Below are 20,581 nucleotides of genomic sequence, written 5' to 3' on the forward strand. Positions count from 1 at the left end.
CTCACGAGAAAGCTGCTTTTCTGCGAAACGCGTTATCAACTTTCAACTGAAGGTACTCATAAGCCCTGGGGCCGCAAGCGTTCAAATGAACTGCGGCTGCTTCTCTGCAGTCGTTTGTTATAAAATGAACACGAAACAGTTCTCATCAGCTTTTCCGTCAACTGCTTCGTCTGCTAGACTACGAACGGAATTCGTTCTTCGCGGATAATCTCACATCGAAACAGTTATCAGGCTTAGTACGTGAAATGAAACCATACGTGTACAATGGCAAGATACTGTGTTCGGGCTCAGGCGATCGTGGGACATCAGTCAAATTACATCTCCGATCCAGGCATACAGGAGCAGCTGGCGTCGTAATTCTGCCGCGCTCTCGGCACGCAAGGGCTTCCACCCCCGTTCTCCAGTACCATATATTTGGTCCCTCGGCTACTTCCAGGATCCCGCCATGTCGCCTGCTTCGCCCTCTTTCGGTTTCCCTCACCGCACCGTCATTAGCAAACGATACGGGCGTTGGCATATTGGGGGCTTTCTGTGTCGCAGGCGTCTCAACTCAGATTGTACGCATATACATACACCCAGCGCACACATATACGCCTTACGCTTAAAGAACCCCTCGCCCAACACAGCACACGCCCATCTGCTACGAACGCCCATGTTTCGCCTCGTCATATGATCATACTCATAAAAGCTGAGCTGTCTAGCTCATTTACAACGAAAGTAGACACCAGACGGCTGTTATTATAACGAACCCTGTTCATGTTTGCTTGTGCCCTGTCGCTCCTTGAACGGTGATGCGAATGACGGTGAGCTCCCAACCGCGAAAGCTGCTTTCACCGGAACACAACCAGATGGCGATATCCTTGCCAAAATCTCTAGCAGCCTTCCTTCTTTGGAAGCTGCCGCGCATCAGCCCGCCACATGTGCCCCTGAAACTGCCGCCGTCTCCTCCCAGCTCCGCCGAGGTACCCGTTTCCAGCGGCGCCCCGAGCCGGCGCTCCATGCGGAGCACCAGCAAAGTGAGGAGGCGGCGGAGGCTGTGGGTGCACGCGTGCACGTCGTCGGCAACCGTCGAGGAAACCTAGCTGGTCTGCTGGTCCCAAACCAGCCCCAAATCGCCGCGGGCGGTGGCTCTGCAGGCCATCTCTCCAGCTGTACGCCTCGCTGCTGCCTTCACCGTCACTAAACGGGACACTCACTCCAAAGGTACCATAAACGGAAGGCATCGCAAAGCCGGAGTTGTTAAAAAGCATTTGGTGCCCGCCCTCTCCTCTGCGACGTTGGGGCGGATTGCGACGCCTCTCTTTCCCTGCAGTGTCGGCTCTTGGTCCCGAGAAAAGGCCAAAGCTCCCCTCTGGCGAAGAGCCAGCCAAACCGTCCGGCGTTCCCGCCGGGGAGTCCAGCGGCGATGGCAAAAACGGTTGCGCATGCAAAGGGGAAACCGCCGACGCCCGAGATGCAGGCTCCCTTCCATTGGCCCCGTCCCCGCCTGATGCAGACAACTCGCATCCTCTACGGTCCAACTTGTTTGTGAAAACTTCCGTGCAGCTGCCAGAAACACCTGGAAATGGGCTCATTCCAAAGGGCCTCATCTCACTGCCGCCGGAAGCACAGCTGATGCCTCGGCCATTCACGAACTCTCGCGGGTGGCCAGAAACTGTCTCTTCTCGGCCCTGCTGCGAATTCGCATGCAGTTCGCTGACAGATGACAAATGGACACTTAGAAGCGTGGGAAGAAAGGAACCATCGAATCCGTCCCCGGATACGCCATGGAGCGAACCGGGCCGTGGCGCCTGATCGCCATCAGCACACGGTTCAGTGCTTCCTCCGGTCTGTCTACCAGGAAACTGGTCGGGGCACACTTCGAGTGCACCTCTCCGCGTGTCGCCGTCTAGATGTACGCTGCTTCCATATCGCCACACTGCAGCGTCCGGATACTGCTCTGGGTATCGGCAGTTGCCCGAGACGGTTTGCGCGTCAATTCCTCTCTGTGAGTTTCCGGCCAGCTTCTTCGCGATAGAGTCAGCTTCATGTATTGCCGAAGGGATATGATACGGTGCATACGAGGTGAAGCCTTCCGCATTCATTGCTTGTTGGCGAAACTGCGGCGAGTAACCTACGTTAGCGCCATTCGAACACGCTCCATACCCGGCATTGGATGGGAGAGAGGACGGCGCAACTTGAACAGAGGAGCAGGCACCCGCACGTCCCTTAGCACGGGACATCACGTCGAGCCCCTCGTTCTGGCCGTGGTTACCCGGGAGGCTCTCTGCGTCATTCAGGAAACTCCCCAGCTGACATCTTGGAGGCGCGGGCGGGAAGCTGTTGTGGCTGTTGCGCTGTTTCGAGCCGCCCAACGCCGTTCGAGGGGGACCTAGGGGGCCAGACTGAGCCGAAGAACTTCCCAGGACGTGCAAGGCTGTGGCAGCGTTCCGCCCACGAAGCAGCCCGACGCGTATGGCCTTGTGGACCAGTGGCAGTCCAAGCTCCTGCGAGGACAAGCGAGAAGCACAACACGCGCGTCGAATGTCTCCCTGATGTGGCATTCTCAACTGACGCGTTTCCACCTTTCTCCCACAGTTCATTCCTGTCAACCGTAATGCGAACTGCATGGCATTCGTGCCTATCCTCTGCATTGTGTGAATTCAGCTCCGCTTCACAGTGGAACGACTCAGGGGAGGTGCACACTCTGAACTGTCTCTACAGCATGCCAATGAGGCACGAGCTTCTGTTCTCTCACCTCTCCCAGACCGTGTACCTTGGTTTGCTGGACCACAAACCGAAGTGTCTTCTCGTCTACCAGAGCCATTCCGCAGTGCTGTGAAGGGCCCAGGTCTCCGCCGGGACCGTTTGCTGCCGACCCCCCCGAAGGAGCCATTTGATCCAGAGCCTGAACGCGCAGGACGTGAGAGGGTTATTATTTAGGTACACAGTATGCTCTTCTTGATTATTATAGGTAGGGCTGTTCCACAAGCGATTTACATCTTATATATGGTAGACTAGCGACAATCTTTTACTACCGGACTGGTGCTATATGCGTACACACCAAACAACAGTGTTACTGGATGAAAAAGCTTTTAAGCAAAGCCGCAATCAGAGTGTCCCTTCGAAGTGCCTAGCGCAGCATTAAAGGCATCCCATAAAACGAGCCAAGGGAGATTCCACGAGTTCTCGCCACGAACTGATCCGACAAAAACCGGCAGTGGCATCCACAGACAAGCACACACATTTACAGGTAGTGCCCTGCTGCGTGAGGAAACGGGAAGCACGTAGAGTACAGCGAATCACTCCCGCGAGACTCACCCGCTCGACGATGTTGACCGCTTCGCGAATCATCCGCCCTTTGATGCATCCGCCAACGATGGTGGTCAGCGTCTTTGGGTCCCCGCGAACAGCATTCCGCTCCATACAGTCGTACACTTCCAGAGCGAGAGAGTACTGCACGTGGAAAACAGAACACGCAAAACGTCAGCACATCAGACACACACAGGGTGATCTGGGCACGAGAGTCCGCCAAGGGGCCACGCAGCGCGGTGTTGGAAGGAGACAATGCTTTGACTCCTCCACTGTTGCAGTAGGTTCGAATGTACACTCACCTCCCTGTTGACAATACACGCCGCCATTAGGCACGTGTATACGTGGGCATTGATGGTGAAGCCGTACTTTCGCGGCAACTCCTTGACGAGCTCAAACGCCTTCTGCAGCTGGTATAGACGCCCGTGCATTTTTATGAGGATGGTCAGCGTGAAGTTGGACGGCGGAATCTCCTCCCTTTGCATCTCCTCCCACAGGTATTCGCACAGCGATACCCTCTATACGAAAGCACAGTATACAGGTCTTGCCAGCATAGATGAGGCTTCGCTGACTCAAGAGACGGCTCATCGCTCACTGGATGCACGGAAAGCAACCATTTCCTCTTGTGGCGCAGACATGCGGATCTTCCCACAGACCTTCAGGTGCTCGAAGCCCCACTGGCAACCTAGGCATGCATATCTGCCTAGCCTGAAGCATCGGTGCGAAGAATGCGCCCGGATCCCGAGAGGCTTGTACCCTTTCGGAGCCGCTCAAGACGTCTGCCGATCCGATCGACGGGGAAAAGTACGGAGGAGTCCCCCTTGAACCGCATGATGACATGATGACGTTTGAACGTTTCCCTCCACTGACATTCCCACCAACAAGCGAAGCTTCTGGAGAGGTCCCTGGATCTCTGTGGCGTCTCGGCTCACCCCAGTTTTGACACAGCCATCCAGGAGAGAGTTGTAGAGTACACCGTCGGGCTTGATCTGTCTCTCTCGCATCGCCTTTAAGAGGTGTAGAGCTTTATTCATCTCTCCGTGCACGCAGTATCCCTTTATGATCGTCGAGAAGGTGATCAAGTCAGGCTTGATTCCTGTAAAGAACACCAGAGTCACGAAGCGAGGCGTCTCGCTTCCGCCGTTTTCCTCATGCAAGTGCCGTGCGCCCTGCTGATTTGCAAACGCGGTACAACTCCGGTTCCTTCAGCAGCCCACACACGTTGTGACGGATGCGCATGCCATCTACCCCCCCCCCCCCCCCCCCCGCTGAAACGCACAAGCCTCTGGATCGGAAACGGGCACGCAGTGTTGAGTTGCTGCAGTAACGCGTGAAACGCTCCGACGACCCGCTGCGTCCCTCCGGTGACCCTTTTCCGTTCGCTTACCCTGAGAGAGCATGTCCTCGAGAAGCATCGCTGCCTTGTCCATCGCACCGACACGCGCGCAGGCATCGACAATGGAGTTGAAGGTAACAATGTTGATAGCCACTCCATTTTGCTGCATCTCCGCGTACATCTTGAGCGCCTTATCCAGCTGAGAAGGAATCATAACCACATGGATGCACACACGCGATGGGTAACTGTGGCGACGTGGCACGGTTTTGGTCACGTTTCAAACACACTCCCGGGGCTCAAACGCAACGCCTATCGACATGCGTGCAACGGCTTCGTTTCTCCACTTTTTACCTATGCACCCCCCTCTGCAGTCCAGCTATTTTCCAGTCCGCACCTGTTTGCTCTGGGCGAACCCCTTGATTATTGTGGAGTACATGATGGTGTTGGGCAGAACTTGGCCTTCCCGCTTCATCTCCTCGAAGAGCTCCAGGGCCTCTACTACGCGGCCGTTGCTCACGAGCGCATCGTACATACACCCATATGCCACTGCGTTTGGCTGCAAACCTGCAGCAGAGATGACAGAAAACAGACGCCACACAACGCTTCTTGACGAGCCTTCTGCGACAGGAAATTGTCGACGCGGTGGCGACGAAGGACTCTCGTCTCTGTGTTCCGAGTGTGGCACGAATGCGACGTACCTCGGCTGTTCTTCAGTTTGCTCCATACGGTCCAGCACGCCTTGACTTTGCCCGTACTTCCCAAGTGTCTCAGACGGACGCCGTACCGATAAACATCGTCGCCCCCGCGCTCGTCTGCCCACGCTCCCCCCACTGCTTCGCCGCTCAAATCCTCCTGTCTTTTTCCAACACCGTCTGCAGTGGTTTCCACGCGATCCGCACGGCCTGCTTCCCCCTCCGCTACGTCGGACTGAGGGAGTGAGTAGCCGCATGTGGGAACACTGAAGAATTGCGGCGTCGCCTTCGGGCATCTGGGCTTCCCAGCTGGACCCAGTCGGGCTGTTCCTGGAGAACCCGACTTCGAAACCCTCTCGCAAGCGGCGTCTGCAGCTGTATCGACGCTACTCTTGGTGTCAACGGATGAACAGTCAGTCGTCGACAGTGCTCGATCGGCTGCACTTCCTTGTCCCTCTCTTCGGTGCGCGAGGACGTCGCTCGCCAGCTGCTTCGTGCCTTCGACGTCGTGACCGTTCCGCAGCACGACCGCCACCTTGTCGTTGTGCGAGCCTGTCCTGTTACGACTGCCGCACACTTGCACAAAATGCAACAAGCGCTGGGCGAGCTCTGCGTCGATTCCGGGAAAGGCTTCAGTCTCCGTGGTCGGGTCAGCCCTTCCACACTGGAGGGACAGAGACTTTAAGAGCGCCGCAGCAGCCAGCACATCTCCCTGCAACACCAGCACACACCAGGCAGCGGCGGAGACCGGTTAGCGCACTCTCTCTCTATCAGCACACACTTGGCTGCACAGTCGACGGCCGAGGCAGCGCGAAGCACACTGACCACGGCGGCATTCGAGGCGGTGTACTATTCCCAGCAAGCTGTGTGCAGCGGCGCCAGGCATGAGAGCAATGTGGCAAGAGCCCTCGAACGACAGAGCACATACCTCCGCAGTTGCGCGGTTTCCTTCCCCGTTTTCCGTCTGGGCATTGCTGTCGCTCCGATCACCGGTGGAACACGAGTTGGATTCCTGCATAACCTCCAAGTTGCTCCGGGCGTTGCCCGACTGCTTGCTGGCTAACCCCCTTTCGTCCACGGACGGGGCACACCCACCCCCCAGAGACAGCCCAGGCGGCGGCATGCAATGCGCCTTACGCAGCAGCTCGACGAGAGCGTCGCTCTGCTGTCGCGCGCCCTCTGCTCCCACCCGATGAAGGCCCCGGGGAAGAGCAGCCTCCCCCGCCGCCTCCGAGCGCTGAGGTTCCTCGATAGGACAGCAGCACAGTGGACACGACGGCCGGCCACAGACGCAAGTAAAGGACGACGTCGCTGCAGACGACAGTTCCGAGGAACAGGACGTTGTGGACATTGCGTCACTTGTAAGCGACAAGAGAAACTGCTCAACACTGGTCGCCGACACGTCAGAAGATCGTGGGTCGCGCGGCGCATTCAAGGCTTCGCCACATGCAGGCCCCTGCCGAAACCCTCCTTTCTTCGCCCGCGACACATCTCCCGCTTGCTGGCACGGAAAGGCAGAGGCCGCCACGTTGTCTTCCCCCCAGCAGTCTTCTCCGACCACGGTCGAAGAGATCGGGGCAGCAGAACCACCCGTGCCGGACACTAGGGGCACGTTGCCGCCGTCGTTCATTGTGCTCGTGCGAGTGGCTGCAACGCTCCCGTCATCCCCCAGGCCTCTGCCGTCTTCCGCCGGGGCAAAGATGCTCATTTTAAATGGAAGAGCCTGACACTCGTTCAGACCTTCTCCATCAGTGTGCTTGTAAGTGCGACTCTCGTGCAACTCATCTGCATCCTGGTTCCCAACGGTACTGCGAGCGTCCGTTCCACTGGCGCTTCCTCTGCTCCCCACACAGAAACCACGCCAGCCGGCACTCGCGGCGCCAACACCGCGGACGACGATGGCCGAGCTGTCGGAGAGTGTCAGAAAGGGTCTGAGTTTCCCCAGAGAGTTTTGGGGAGTTGAAGATCCCTGCGCGAGATCAGGGGCGCTGGACAGCGGGAGGCTGCCGGAAGCACGTCGTGGACTTGACTGGGCAGACCGCGAGACCAGCGACGGCTCTTGAGCAATCGCGAGAAGCAGCAGCAGTAGGTCTTCGTCTCTTGTCTGTTCAGCATGGGTTAAAAGCACATTGAAGGTTGTTGGCAGAAGCGGCAACGGACTCGAGTCCTCGAGGTCCGCAATAGGGTCGCACCCCTGCTCACATGTTTCCGGCAGTGGCTGTCGGCTTCTGTCACCATCGCCCGTCCTACCAAGAGGCGAATTATTGGTCGCCTTCGTTGGCAACGAGACACGATCGTCCGCCGCAGTGTCCTGTTCGTGGCGAGACATCGTGGATGCTAGTTTTCCTGTGGTGCATCCTCCGCAGTACAAGCTATAGATTATCCTTGGAAGAACTGTTTCTTTTGTCTCCTTGCAGTTTCCCTGCGCTGCTCTCAGCTGTGCCCGGACAGCCGCACAGACAAGATTCGAGGCTACAGTGCAGGCCGCTTCGAGGAAATCTGGCGCCGCGCATGCAGCCGCCGCAGCCGCCGTCGCAGCGGCGCCCGCTGCTGTCGTCACACGCGCGAAGGTGCGCGGCTCGGTTTCGGCAGATACCCGCGCCTCCGCAACGGCTGTTGCCGCGCGAACCCCTCTCAAGGTCCTCTCCACTGCTGCGGGGCATGCGCAATCGCACAGAGAGGGAAGACCAGCATTCTGCTGCGGCGCTGGGCGAGGCACCCTTCCGCAAGCGGGCGACGAACAAGCGGAACAACACGGCCCGCGTCTTTCAGCCGAGGTTCCTGGCGCTGGGTGCCGAGAAGCGACGGGACGCAGATGATGACGGAGGGCGGCTGCCGCCGAGAGAAAAAGATCTTTCTCCGCTCTGGACTCAGCGCGGTCCGCCCGCGCGAGCTTTGCAGCAGACAGGCGCATGCATTTCTCACTTTCGTCATGTTCCTCAGCTGTTGGCGTCGAATTGTCGCACGACTGCGCACCGTCTTCACGCCCCTTTGCCCCTGAGTCTGCTTCGGAGAGAGTCGACAAGCAGTGCTTCAGGACAACGCCTGCGACACGTTTCTCCTCTTCTCCCAATCCCTGAAGCAGTTGATCCAGGAGAGCTGCTGCCTTGACCGATGCAGACAGAACTCCCTCCTGACTGCCGGGCTCTTCGCCCGCACATGAAGGAATGCTTGCCATGGTAAAAAAGGACACGAGGCGATGTAGACGAAGACGTCGATGGTGCTTCCTTCGGCTTGCTATTGTAGTAAGACTGCGTCACTTCATGGTCCGGCTAGCCTCGTTTGGATCACAGAAAAGCGACGCGAATGGATGGATGCACGCGGCGAAAACCGGTCTTCATATACTTTCACAACGAAGGCCTTCCGATTAGCGCGGTACGCACGACTGCCACCCTACGCAAACAGAAAAACCGTCGGGATTTGAAGTGGGAGGGTCGGTAGCTCTTTGCATGCCCGATGTTGAACTCCTTGCGCTTCTCTGGTACAATATCCTCGGAGAAGGCCCAGAAGATGTAACGCCACAGGTATTCACGTAGGATAACAGGTGTTTCACAATGAGTGTGTACCGAGACTCTGCTGCCGAAGAAAGAAAGCAAATGAAACCATTGCTACTGCATATGGAACGAAAAGGCTGCAAACGATGGGCAACCTACGTTCAAGACTGTTATAGCTGGAGTTTTTCCTCTGGTGCAGCAATTGTAGGCTGCGGAATTGAGCTGGAATTAGACGACACACAACGTAAATTGCATTCGAAGTCTAGAGGTCTTTCCCAGCGGTTCGGCATATAAGACTTGTCTGGGATCGGTGGAAGACGAAATTACCTTGACTCCATTAATATGCGGATGTAAGCCGATGTTTCTCGACGGATATTGAGAGCATTAAACAACACACTTTAAGCCAATTCCCTGAGACATACGGCACAGCATTATTCGATCATACTCGCCATTCTGAATCCTCGCCAATAGTTGGTGAGCTCATATATAACCCCACAAGGCAAGGACCGGATCTGTCTAACGATCAGAACGCGATGTGGTATTGCAACATTGGACAGAACGCGAAATGAATCGGAAATTTGGGTACAGACGGTTCTTTAGAGGGAATATGACAATAACAGTGTCTTTGTCGACGGTCACTTCGGATGGCCTGGTTCCTGCAATCTGGGTCTGCACTTCGATTTCGGCTTTTCTGTCGTGTCGACACTGCGTTGCTCCACGAGGCAAAATAAAAACCGGCCTGTTTACAGGGTCTCAATGTCTACTACCCCTTCACGAGTGCTGTATACCCCCGCGATCTGGCCCGCCCGTCATCACTCCTTTTCAGCTTTTCGTCCCTTTCAGTCCATAATCCCATTCTCCAGCACAGACCCGCGCATACGAGAACTGGAGAAGGCGCCGGTTCCGTGTCCGGTAAGGTGCTGCCCAGGGTGTCTCTTGTTGGCGGCCTTGCGGTATTATAAAAACGGCAGACCGGAAAAACATTCACTGCAACTTGAGAACTCCGGTCAGAATCGTGAAAAATTAAAGAAAGGAAATTCCTCCGTTACGCGCACCCAGAAGTCGACAAAAACGCATGTACGCCCAGGTGCTCTTTGGTACTTGAAGTCTGATGTGAAGACGTCAACGCGCGGGATGAGGCCAGGACTAGCGGCGCAGACATGATATACTCTACGGCTCCGCGTCCCCCATTGACATCGGCAACCGAACCGAGAGTTCACAGCATTCGATGAAGCGTAATTGGAAGCGCGCGAGAAATTACAGATATGCTCAGAAAGAGACGTAGAACCAGGTGAGGCTAATCGGACGGGCACGTATGGCAGATATAAAAAAATGTAGTCATCTCCTCGTCCCCTCCTCGTTAGAATCGGTGTCTAGATTTCCTCGAGACGAAGAGGTGAGGTACTGTGCCACCCCTCGCGCGACACGAAGGAAGGCAGCATCCTCGACACTGGCGGTGTCTTGGTGTGTTTTTCTCAAAACAGACACCTCGTCTATCCACCGATGCCCACACGTCTCTCTCATCGACTACAGACACGCAGACGGCTCAGCGCGCTCCCGGCACGCTCCCCTCCTGAGCACACGCTGGGGAAATTCTCAACCTTGATAAAACGCCAGTTTTTTGGTGATCACCCAATTTTCTTTTAGCAAGCACAAAAGATCGCAGGTTCCCCCGAAAATGATTTTTTTCGTTATTTGCGGGCTTCGAGACAGGCAAGAAAAAGGCCAGACGTGAGGCTGGGCGAGGTTGGACAGGCGGTCAGCCAGTACACTCTGGGACTTCGTCCCTTACTGGAAACAGGCGCGCGGCAGCGCAGAGTCGTCCTAACGAGAGAGCGCACATAAATGTGCCTGTCTCGATCCAGTGATGCCTCTGAGAGTAAATTTACTCTACTACTTTGATAGCACAACGAAGCCTACAGTAGAGGTGTTCCTGTTTGCACCTGTTTTGGCTTCTTTCCAGAAAGCGCTTCCGTCGGTGCACAAGGACGAATCGACCTTGAGGACATGGTAAAAAAAAGGTTGTCAGCCAATCCCCGGTCCTTCGTGGTGGGGAACGAGTTTTAATCCAAAGGTAGAATACGCTTTTCGGGAAGATACCCTCTCTGTTGGGGATAAACATTGAAATCATCAGCGCGAGCAGCTTTTTCTTAGTCGGGAGACACTGTAAAAGTGGCAATTCGATGCTCACACCGACGAGGGAAAGACCTGGATAGTCCTTTAAGACCAAGCAAGACACCTTGCCGAGTCCGTCGCACAGATCCCGACTTATTCACTTCCTCAAGAATGGGACAGTCGTCTGACGATAAGCGTGAGTAGTCATGCACAATGAAGTGGATGGAAAGTGTTGCGGAAATGGAAAAGCCTGGACTGATTTTTTTTTTAGACAGCCCTCTACGGAATCTCATGGGTTTCCGCGCACGTCGGGGACTTCTATTGCTTTTCGCAGCAGAGGAAACATGTGTCAGAGCCAAACCATTGCACACATATCTGATGTCAGAGATAGCGTTGTCGGGTAATGTGAAGGGTGAAATTGGTGTCGCTTTCCGTCCTAACTAAGAGGTCCTGCACGAGCCGTTGTTCTGTTGCGGGCTCTCGTTCCGGATGCTTCCTTGTCGCAGCCCCCCACACCAGTGTCGAATGCGTGTGTACAGCGGTTCTAAACAGACGTAACGGTGTCACGGAAATGCATGCCATAAAAAGGGACGTTCTTGTCCCACATCATCAGTGATGAAGGACAGTGAGTCTGGAAAATGGGCTACAGCATGGAAACTGACAGTGCTCGCCTTCAAATTTTTGTAGGTTCGTACCGAACTACACAGAAGTCAGGGATTACGTGCAGCGGAAGTATTGCAAACTGCACTCAGGCTGACTGCAGAGGAAGCGGTTAGAGTGCCGTCACACCTTCCTGATTTGTATGTCTCGTATGATCGAGGTATTCGGCTGGTGGTGGAGAGTTGTCCCGATGGTAACTCCACAATTTCTGTGTTTGGATGCTCCACTTGCCGGCCGCGTCTCGTATTACGAGAAGGAAATAGCGCTGTCTAACGCATTAGCTCCTGACCACAGACAGTCAGAAGAACGGGATAAATCGGGAAAAACGGGGATCCCCAGACCGCAGGTTGTCGAAAAAATCGGCAGGCTGGGCGCTCAAGCGAGCAGACCTTCACAAAGAGGAGAGTCCAGTGCTGTCTTGAAAATGGCGAATGTCGTCTTTAAATATGTCGAAGACCCAAGTGCAGATTGACGGCGACCGACTAATCCATCGACGTCGATTCCCGAGTTTCAGCCCTGGCAAACATTCTGCTCTGTGCAGCTTAGAGTTTTCGTGTACATACACTGAACCGCCATGCGCCAGAGGAACATAATGGTGTGTTTTAACAGTTATAACAATGGAAGGACCGGTGTTAACACTTCTTCAGGCGAACCGTGGTTGGTTCATTTTTGATCGACGCTGGAAGCCGCGCGAGCAAGCATCGGCTGGAGGAACGTAATGTTTTGGCGTCCCTTAATAGATACATCCAAAATGGAGGTCACTAGTGAAGTTGGAAATGGGCCATCGAGCAATCCGCACACACTGAGGCAGTCGAGTGGCTCGAGTGGGTTCAAAAATCGAAAGGTGGGTTTGTTTTTAAGAACCGGGCTACGACATTCCGTGTTTCCGCACCACGTGTTCCAACAACTCCGAACGAAGAACCTTTCGAAAGAAGAGCACGCAGCCATCATTCTACCTTCAGGAGTCCTTTTTCAGTCGAATATTCCCCCTCCAGGACCCCGTATCGCTGCATCCGTACCTTCACGCACACTGGAGCGTATCTGCCTGTTCAGAAGCACTCCCAACTGCCCCTATGTCACATTCAATCTACTGTTCTCGATGGAAGACTTCTTTTTGTCCATGTGGAAACCTGCGAAGCGGGATCTCCACAAAAAGTATGCTACCCCTTAACGGGGCAATGGCCCCGTATGGAAGGGCAGCAGGGGATCCCTGACAGCGGCAGCTGCGTACCCCTTCGGTATAGAGGTATTTGAGTATCTCCCCTGGTCACTATACTGTCTTTACGAGTCAACATACATTATCACGCACGCCTTACTTTTCCTCGTTCGAGGTTATCTTGTGTGCCTGTTTGTGAAGTTACCGAAATCGGAGCTGTCTCGCTTGATCGTGTCTGCCACCTGTTGCGTGTCACCTCCCCATTATCGTAGCCACGGGGCTCGGTCGTCCGCAGTCGATTTACACGTCCCCAAGAAAATATCTAGGTTTTCCATGTATGTTCGAGTTTGTTGAAGCCTGGTGTCTCCCTCGTGGAGGCTGACGCGACGGAGATAGGGATAGACGCGCCTGGTCACCGTTTGCTCACTGGTTCCCCCACGCCTCGTCTTCCGACAGTCTATCTACTGGATTGAAAAAATTAACAGTCCCTTCTCCTGAACCTGGTCTCGTTATCGCTATCACGGAAAAAGGCACGTGAAGCAGAAATATAAACTGAAATAGTCACGCTGGCACGTTGCACGCATCTCTGTCGACCTGCGGAAGGGCAGACTTGGGGGGTCAATGCCGTGTGACACAATGTAGACACTTACTCGTCCATACACTCGAAGTTACGCGTCGTAAGACATCTCATATGCAACTTGGGAGTCAACACCAGGAGCAGAGTGCTTATCTAAATACCCCCACGTGAGAGACGCCGGTTTCACGGTGTCGACGAGTCCGATTCGATTGTGTTCCAACGCCAGCGTGCGTGACTTTTCTCGTCCTCTCGTGTTTCCTGGTGAAGAAAAGCAGAAAGCCTGCTGTGAATGAACCCCGCGTAAGGCCACCAGCAATTGAAGAGAATAAAATAATCCCCTTCCCTCTCATATGAGGCAACAGAAGCTTCAACGTCAGCGTTTGAAACATCCTTGTTGTCCTCTCTACACATCCGTCGCGCAGCGCCTTCCTTTTTCTGTACTTCAACGCCGAGCACGACAGAAATTCCCCGATATACTTGGCTGGTACGGGCATCTTCTTCTGGCCATTTACTTCCTTATCCCTTTCCTGTAGAGCAAAAATGTCTGCCGCTGAGACTGCCCAGGCCTTCAAGGCGGAAGGCAACGCCGCCTTCCAAAAAGGTAAATACGAGGAAGCGGTTGGCTTCTTCACAGAGGCCATCAAATGCACGCCTGACGATGCAGTTCTTTACTCGAATCGATCCGGAGCATATGCGTCTCTCAACAAGCTGGAAGAAGCCCTGAAGGATGCGGAAATGTGTGTCAAGTTGCGCCCGACATGGGGAAAGGTAGGTGGTCCCTTTTTCGGCAGCCGGCTTAGTGCAGACGGCTCGGCTCCGCACACCCGAACCTAGCTGGTTTAGTTTTTTCCGTGCACCTTTGTCTGTGTCAAGGGTGAGACAAATGTTACCTACTTGCCGTGATACTTGATCCTCTAACTCCGTCGCAAAGAAGTGTCTAGACAGTGGACGCACGTGCTTCAACCCAGATATGGCATGCAGTGACGGAAGTGAAGAAGCCCAGAGGGCAGGCACTTTTGAGGCCAGCACTCTCTTTAGTGGAACATCCAGAGGTTATGAATGCCGTCTTATATGTAACTCCAGCAGTGCTTCACATTTGGTAGAGGCTGTTTTGATTGCGCGCGCATAACCTAGAGATATTTTGACAAGAGTAACCTGTTCCAGAAAGGTAGATGGCAATTTCCCGTGCTGCGTACTCGAGGTGTTCTCTTCTTTCTTTTCAGGGATACTCGAGGAAAGGCCTGGCAGAATTTAGGATGATGAAATATAAAGAGGCAGAGGCAACCTACCAGAAAGGGTTGCAGGTTGACCCTACGAACGAACAACTCAAAGAGGGCCTCAACCAGGTACGAGGGGAGATAATCCTGTCTTCAGAGTCTGCGGCTTTCTGAACTACAAATTTACAATCTCTGCTGCTTCCATTGTCCGTGATTATGTTCCTAAATGCCTCGACGGACAACGCGCGTAGAAGTTCGTCGAGGGGATCGGAACGGTGTGCGTGTCCGACGGGACCAGTTCGCAGGCGAAAGCTCGTCGTGCACATGTATGTGTAAAACGTGGGATGTGCTTGCAATAGGCTAGGGGAATGCGTGCAACTGAAACTGAACAAATCTCCGTTCAGACCGGATCGCGTCTCGTACGGAGCCCAAGCGGGGGAATCCAAAATAGGAATGGAACCTGTAGCAAAACTGGTCATCTTATCGCCAAGGCTGTTCTGCCATCCACGTTTCTGGCGCCTTCGCACCTTTCCTGTATGCGAAGAGCTTGGCCGCAGCAAACTTCCGTTTAACCAGTTGGGCTACACAGAGCGAGGGCCCTAGTCTTTGTGCTCCTCTGTACGGGAAGAGGAAGCCTCCATTCGATAAGAGATGAGACGTTGACTCCAGCGCAACTCGGGGGATGCGAACGCTTCTCCATGGCGTTTCTCACTGCTGCCTTTGGTGCAGACAGCTCGCCTTCTTCGGTTCACCAACTGTCAAAGCCGCATGCATGCTTCTTTTAAGCGACGAGCAAGCAGGGTCTGGTGCGTTGTGTTTCTTCTGTGCTGACTCTGCAGGTGCAACAGCAAACGGACCAATTCTTCTCGATGCAAGCGATGCTCGCGGCTGCACAGGCTGTTAACAGGCATCCCAAGTTGGCAAAGTATCAGCAGGAGGACCCAGAGTACACACAGCGTCTCACGGAGATTTTGAAGCAAATCCAGAAGAACCCGCAGTCGCTTAAACTCATCATGGCTCAGCCTGTAAGAATGAGACGACTCCTGGTCACATGGTGGCGTTTTTGGGGTGCACGACTAAAGTGCTCAAACAGGCAAGGCCGTTGGTCTCAGTGTATGTCGTAAAGCTGGCGGTGCATCGTCCCACATGACACGACCGGATGGGTATTACGCGTGATGTGGAGTCTCGACAGGTCGATATACATATATATATATATATATATGTCCAGTGAAATTCACTTCACAAACGGGAGAACAGATGTTTGCTGCGATTCCGGAACGAATGTTCTGTCGCAGGCCGGTCGGCGGGTTGTCGACTGAACCCGGCCGGCGGTGGGATTCCGGGTTGGATCAAGCAGCTGTCAACCGTTCACAGGCTTCTATCACTTCTCCATGGTTCGAAGTGGTGGCGCCGCCGAAGTGTTTGCTCGAAATCGCCTGAGCCTAGACTCACCTTTGTCACTGTGGGGCACACATGCTGCGCGTACATAAGGAAGTTCTTCTAAAACATCCGGCTCGTGGTTAGCTGTGCAGGTAGTGCGCCCCAGGCGTGTCTCATGCGTGGTTTCCGTCTCGTGTGCGTGCGTAGGACGTGCGCGTCAAGGAAGGCGTCATCGCAGCGATGGGAGGAGACCTGGAAGAGGAGGAGGAGCCTCAGAGTCAGTCAGCTGCTGCGAGACCGGCGAGAGCAGCCACTGAAACTGTCAGTGGTGCCAAGGCAGCCTCGAAAGAAAACGAGCAGCCAGCCAAAGAGCTCACCGAAGATGAGAAAGAAGCTGAAGCGTTGAAACAGAAAGGCAACGAACTGTACAAACAGAAAAAGTTTGCGGAAGCCCTGGAGGCGTACGATGCAGCCATCGAGAAGAATCCCAACGAAATTCTTTATCTGAACAACAAGGCAGGTGAGAAACGGGAACCACCTCCAGCGAGAGTTCTTGGACCTTGTAGGCGAGAGGAACCGGGGGGAACTTCAGCGCCGTGCTCGCCGCCGGCTGACTTTCAGGCCACCGTTTCCATTCAAGGACAACGAGGTTGTTGCGCGAACATTTCTCGTGTCATTGCGCGTGCCTCGAGCGCGCCATTTTTCTTTCGAGGGGTGGGGTTGTTCCGTTTAAACAGCCGCTCTTTGAGGACCACGTTCAGTGAGCGAAAAGAAGGCGTGAAGAGGGTGTCCACTTCGCGGAAGATAGGAGGTGTCATGTCTTCTTGTCTTGACTTCCTCGCCGTTTGTTCCGCAGCCGTCTACATGGAGATGGGTGACTACGACAAAGGCTTGGCCGAATGCCAGAAGGCACTCGACAAGCGATACGAGTGCAAAGCAGATTTCTCCAAGGTTGCAAAGGTGCGGCCCCGGCCTCGTGCATTGCCTTCCAGGGCGCACAGCGGTGCCGCTTCTTGTTCGAGACGAAACAGTTCTGACGGACTCACGGCCGGTATTTGCGTTTAGTCTCTGTCATAGAGGTCGCTTTTGGGGGGAAACCCGCGCACGTTCTTCTGAGAGGTGTTCACGAGACTCTCTAGTGGCGCTTACCGGCTGGGGCTCGAAGGAACAGAGAACAGGCCAGCGCGGTTTCCACGCTCCTTCAGAAAACAGGCATATCCCTTTTTGTCCCTCTATCGGCTCCTCGATGTCAGTGGAGACCGCGAGAGAATCTCAGTTGTAGTCACAAAGGGCGTCTCTTATTCTGTTGAGGTGCGTCCTTTAGGTGTACTGCCGAATGGCTGCATGCAAGACTCGGGCGGGGGACTATGGTGGAGCAATCGCCATGTACGAGAAGGCATTATGCGAGGACAACAACCGCGCGACTCGGAATGCGCTCAATGAGGTGAAGAAGCTGAAGGAGAAGAAGGAGCGAGAGGACTACGTCAACCCGGAGCTCGCAGAGCAGCATCGGGAAAAAGGCAATGAATTCTTCAAACAGGGCGACTATCCTGCTGCGAAAAAAGGTGAACGCGCAAGAACCTGAAAGTGTTTATCCTCGCGCCGTTCCCTCATGGACACGCGTCTGGCGTGCTGATGAATCACTGCAACTCCATTCCCAGTGGAGCACACGTCGCCCCGCTTACAGATCTCTCGTTGCATTCGATGTCTTCTCGTATCTTGGGGAACAGAGACTCCGCACGTCCGTCCTCCACGCGCGACACGAGAGGTGGAGACTTCGTGAGCGATGGGATGCAATGAAGGCTGGAGGTCAACAAGGGGGAAGTTCGCGACGCGTTCTCGCGGCGTTTTGGCTCCAAAGCATGCCGCGTCGCTCTGTGTGTGTGTCTGGTGTGGGGTTCTTCACTCCTCCACACGTTCACGACGCATTTGGAGGGTTGCGCGCCTAGCCACGGGGGCTTATTCGGACCACAGTTGCTGCCCTAATATGGTGTATTCGCCTTTTCTTTGTACAGTTGTCAGACTGGTTGCCGCAGTCCGCGTTTCGCGTTGCGCCACGAGTCGTTCCTGTGGTCTCTCGTTCGGCTCGTGTACGCCGAACACCTGACAGTGTGCAGAGTACACAAAGCGGAAGCGCTTGATGTGGTGTGTGCCGTTCTCTACAGAGTACGACGAGGCTATCCGACGGAACCCGAAAGACGCGAAGCTGTACAGCAACAGAGCGGCAGCGCTAACCAAACTGTGTGAATATCCTTCGGCGTTGCGGGTACGACACGCAGAACAGCCTACATTGCCAGTGGGGCGCACGCCTTGTCAATCTATGGTGGCTGAAAGGCTGTGCGCTGGGGAAGTCAAGTGATCTCAGTCGTTAACCAAGTAAAAAGTGTGTCTACTTTCGAAGGGGGTGTATGCGTTGCGGAACGGTGCGCTGGCGTGCACCCCAGTAGTCAAGTGGTGTTCGTTTTCAGTCCTTGACGGTGGGACCACGGAGAATTGAACGGGGAGGTGCGTTGTGCTGCGGTTTTGCCCGTGTTGTTGAAGGTAGGCGATTCGTTTGTCGAACGCAACTCTGTTGTAGAATTTAAAGAAACCGGGTTGCTGACGCAAATCCTCAAAAGGCGTGCGTCTGTCCATTAGTGCCCTTGTTTTTCAAGACGATTTGAGGCTTCGAGATGCTCATTTTTTGGCTGTGCTCCAAAGACACCGCGAGCTCATGGAATACCGGGGACTTGCATGCTTGGCCGGAGGATGAGCATGCGTGAACAGCGCATCCTCGATTTACGGTGTTTGTGTTGCCTAGGATGCTGACACAAGTGTGCAGCTGGATCCGACGTTCGTAAAGGGATGGAGCAGGAAGGGTAACCTTCACATGCTCTTGAAGGAGTATCCAAAAGCTCTGCAGGCGTTTGACAAAGGCTTGGCGCTCGAGCCTACAAACCAAGAATGCATCCAAGGAAAGATGACTGTCTTAAACAGAGTCCAGCAGCTCCAAAGCTCTGGCGAGGTCGATCCAGAACAGATGGCGCACTCCCTGGTGAGTCACAACGTGTGGTCAGCCAGGGTCGGCGGTGCGCTTCGGCCTTGAATCAAATTCGGTGGCGTCTCTATAATTCCCCCTTTCTCTTTTTTGCCTCCGTCTCCACATTTCTATCTTTCTGTTCGTCCCCTCTTTCCTGCTTTGTGTGGATGTTTCCTCAAGCGTTTCGCACGTCATGAGTGGCAACTAGATGCTTCCCCCGAACGACCGTTACTGGATGAAGTGCTCTGCTCAGTCTTTTTTGTGCAATTCGCTGGAACAAGAAAGGTTCATCCCCATGTCTCCCTCTCTGGACAGTTTCTCCCCGCCCGCTGATCGTTGATCATGTTCGACGAAATTATGTTTGTTCAGGCCGATCCGGAGATCCAAGCCATTCTGAAGGATCCCCAGATGAACATCGTTTTAATGAACATCCAGGAGAAACCGGATTTGATTCATGAGTAAGTGAACTCGTAAAGCAACTAGCGTCGCCTTCGTTACTGCGCTCGCCTTTGCGTGCAGTCGTGTGCTGACACTCATAGGCAGTTCACCGTCGTGCCTCGCGGCTCGATGACCGTGCCGGGCTGTTCCCTCCCGAGGGGCTAGCTCCATCTAGCCGAGCCTGGGGCCCGTGAGAAATAGTGTCTACGGCAACCACATCCTCGCGGTTCGTATCTCTCCAGCAGCCGAAGCTCTTCGAGTGAACGCATGGGTTCCACTTCTTTATTTGTACTAGCCTTTACACCTAGATGCAGCGTACCAACGCCTCAAGCTTCTGCCGTGACTTCGACACTGGCTCACCAGCTGTGATGGCTTTCTGGGTGTTTTCCGCAACGCCACACGCACAGGTATCTGCGGGACCCGAAGATCAAGGACGGAATCAACAAGCTCATCGCAGCCGGAATCCTGAGGGTCGCATGAAAACGTCTCTGGCCTGTGCGGGTGTGAGGCGACGATCTGCGGCCAGCGGCACACGCCCACGTACAAGCGGTTTCATCGAGGTTCTTCGGACCTTCTCCATTGAAGATCTTCTGTTGGCGCGCCTATGGGCTTTCTATCCGAGAGGCTGCGTTTCGCCTGGAATACTGCAACGGACCGCCTCAAGAGGGTTGCTGTCCTGGGGACAAGTGTGCTCGTGTCAGGGTTCTGTGCTTTGGGTGCGTTTTCCGATGTCTCAATATACACCGGTATGTCACGCCAACACCCCCGAGGGGAAAAGGGCGTGCTGGGCGAGGGAGGCGATCTAAGGGTACTTTTTGTCACCCAATCCTGGTAGCAGCAGCCTTTCGTGTAATTGCGGTTGCGATACAATGGAACTGTGAGGGAGGTAGTTGGTAGGTTTGTCCCAAAGTGAGATCACACTGAGTCTCTACATTTAGTTTCTTCCTCTTCCAAACCAAGGACTCAGCGCCAAGTTTTTTTGTGCCGGGTGTTTTTTTCCTGCACTGGAGAAGATGCTCCGCCTGGACTTCCCGGGGCAGAGACGGGTTCTCTCCTTCTGCTGTGTATGTGTGAGAAGACACGCCCACTGCGTAGCCCGCGCGCAAAACGGGCGTTTCCGAGCGTGCCTGAGGCTACTGACCCAAAAAGTGATTCACGTGTCTTGTAGCATCACTCGCTTGTGCACTGGCTTGGCAGATGCCTACT

The 20,581-nt window shown here is 54.6% G+C and overlaps 2 protein-coding genes across 2 annotated transcripts; one reads left to right on the top strand and one right to left on the bottom strand.

Moving 5' to 3' along the window:
- Nucleotides 1–872: 872 nt before the first annotated feature.
- NCLIV_007320 (pentatricopeptide repeat-containing protein At5g55840, related) lies at nt 873–8,497 on the bottom strand (the record flags this gene model as incomplete). The annotated part of the gene is made up of 9 exons (XM_003880243.1): nt 873–2,486; nt 2,756–2,887; nt 3,301–3,435; nt 3,594–3,809; nt 4,224–4,387; nt 4,679–4,826; nt 5,022–5,191; nt 5,326–6,031; nt 6,248–8,497. The coding sequence occupies 9 exons, from the start codon at nt 8,495–8,497 to the stop codon at nt 873–875; spliced, it is 5,535 nt and encodes a 1,844-aa protein (XP_003880292.1).
- Nucleotides 8,498–13,861: 5,364 nt separating this feature from the next.
- Nucleotides 13,862–19,855, top strand: NCLIV_007330 (similar to uniprot|P15705 Saccharomyces cerevisiae YOR027w STI1, related; the record flags this gene model as incomplete). Its single annotated transcript, XM_003880244.1, has 10 exons — nt 13,862–14,089; nt 14,545–14,667; nt 15,378–15,563; nt 16,126–16,438; nt 16,775–16,878; nt 17,243–17,483; nt 18,084–18,184; nt 18,719–18,952; nt 19,307–19,395; nt 19,783–19,855. 10 exons carry the CDS (start codon nt 13,862–13,864, stop codon nt 19,853–19,855), a joined length of 1,692 nt encoding a protein of 563 aa, XP_003880293.1.
- Nucleotides 19,856–20,581: the final 726 nt, after the last annotated feature.

This window comes from Neospora caninum, chromosome III, assembly GCF_000208865.1.
Source record: "Neospora caninum Liverpool complete genome, chromosome III".
NCBI classification, from domain to species: domain Eukaryota; phylum Apicomplexa; class Conoidasida; order Eucoccidiorida; family Sarcocystidae; genus Neospora; species Neospora caninum.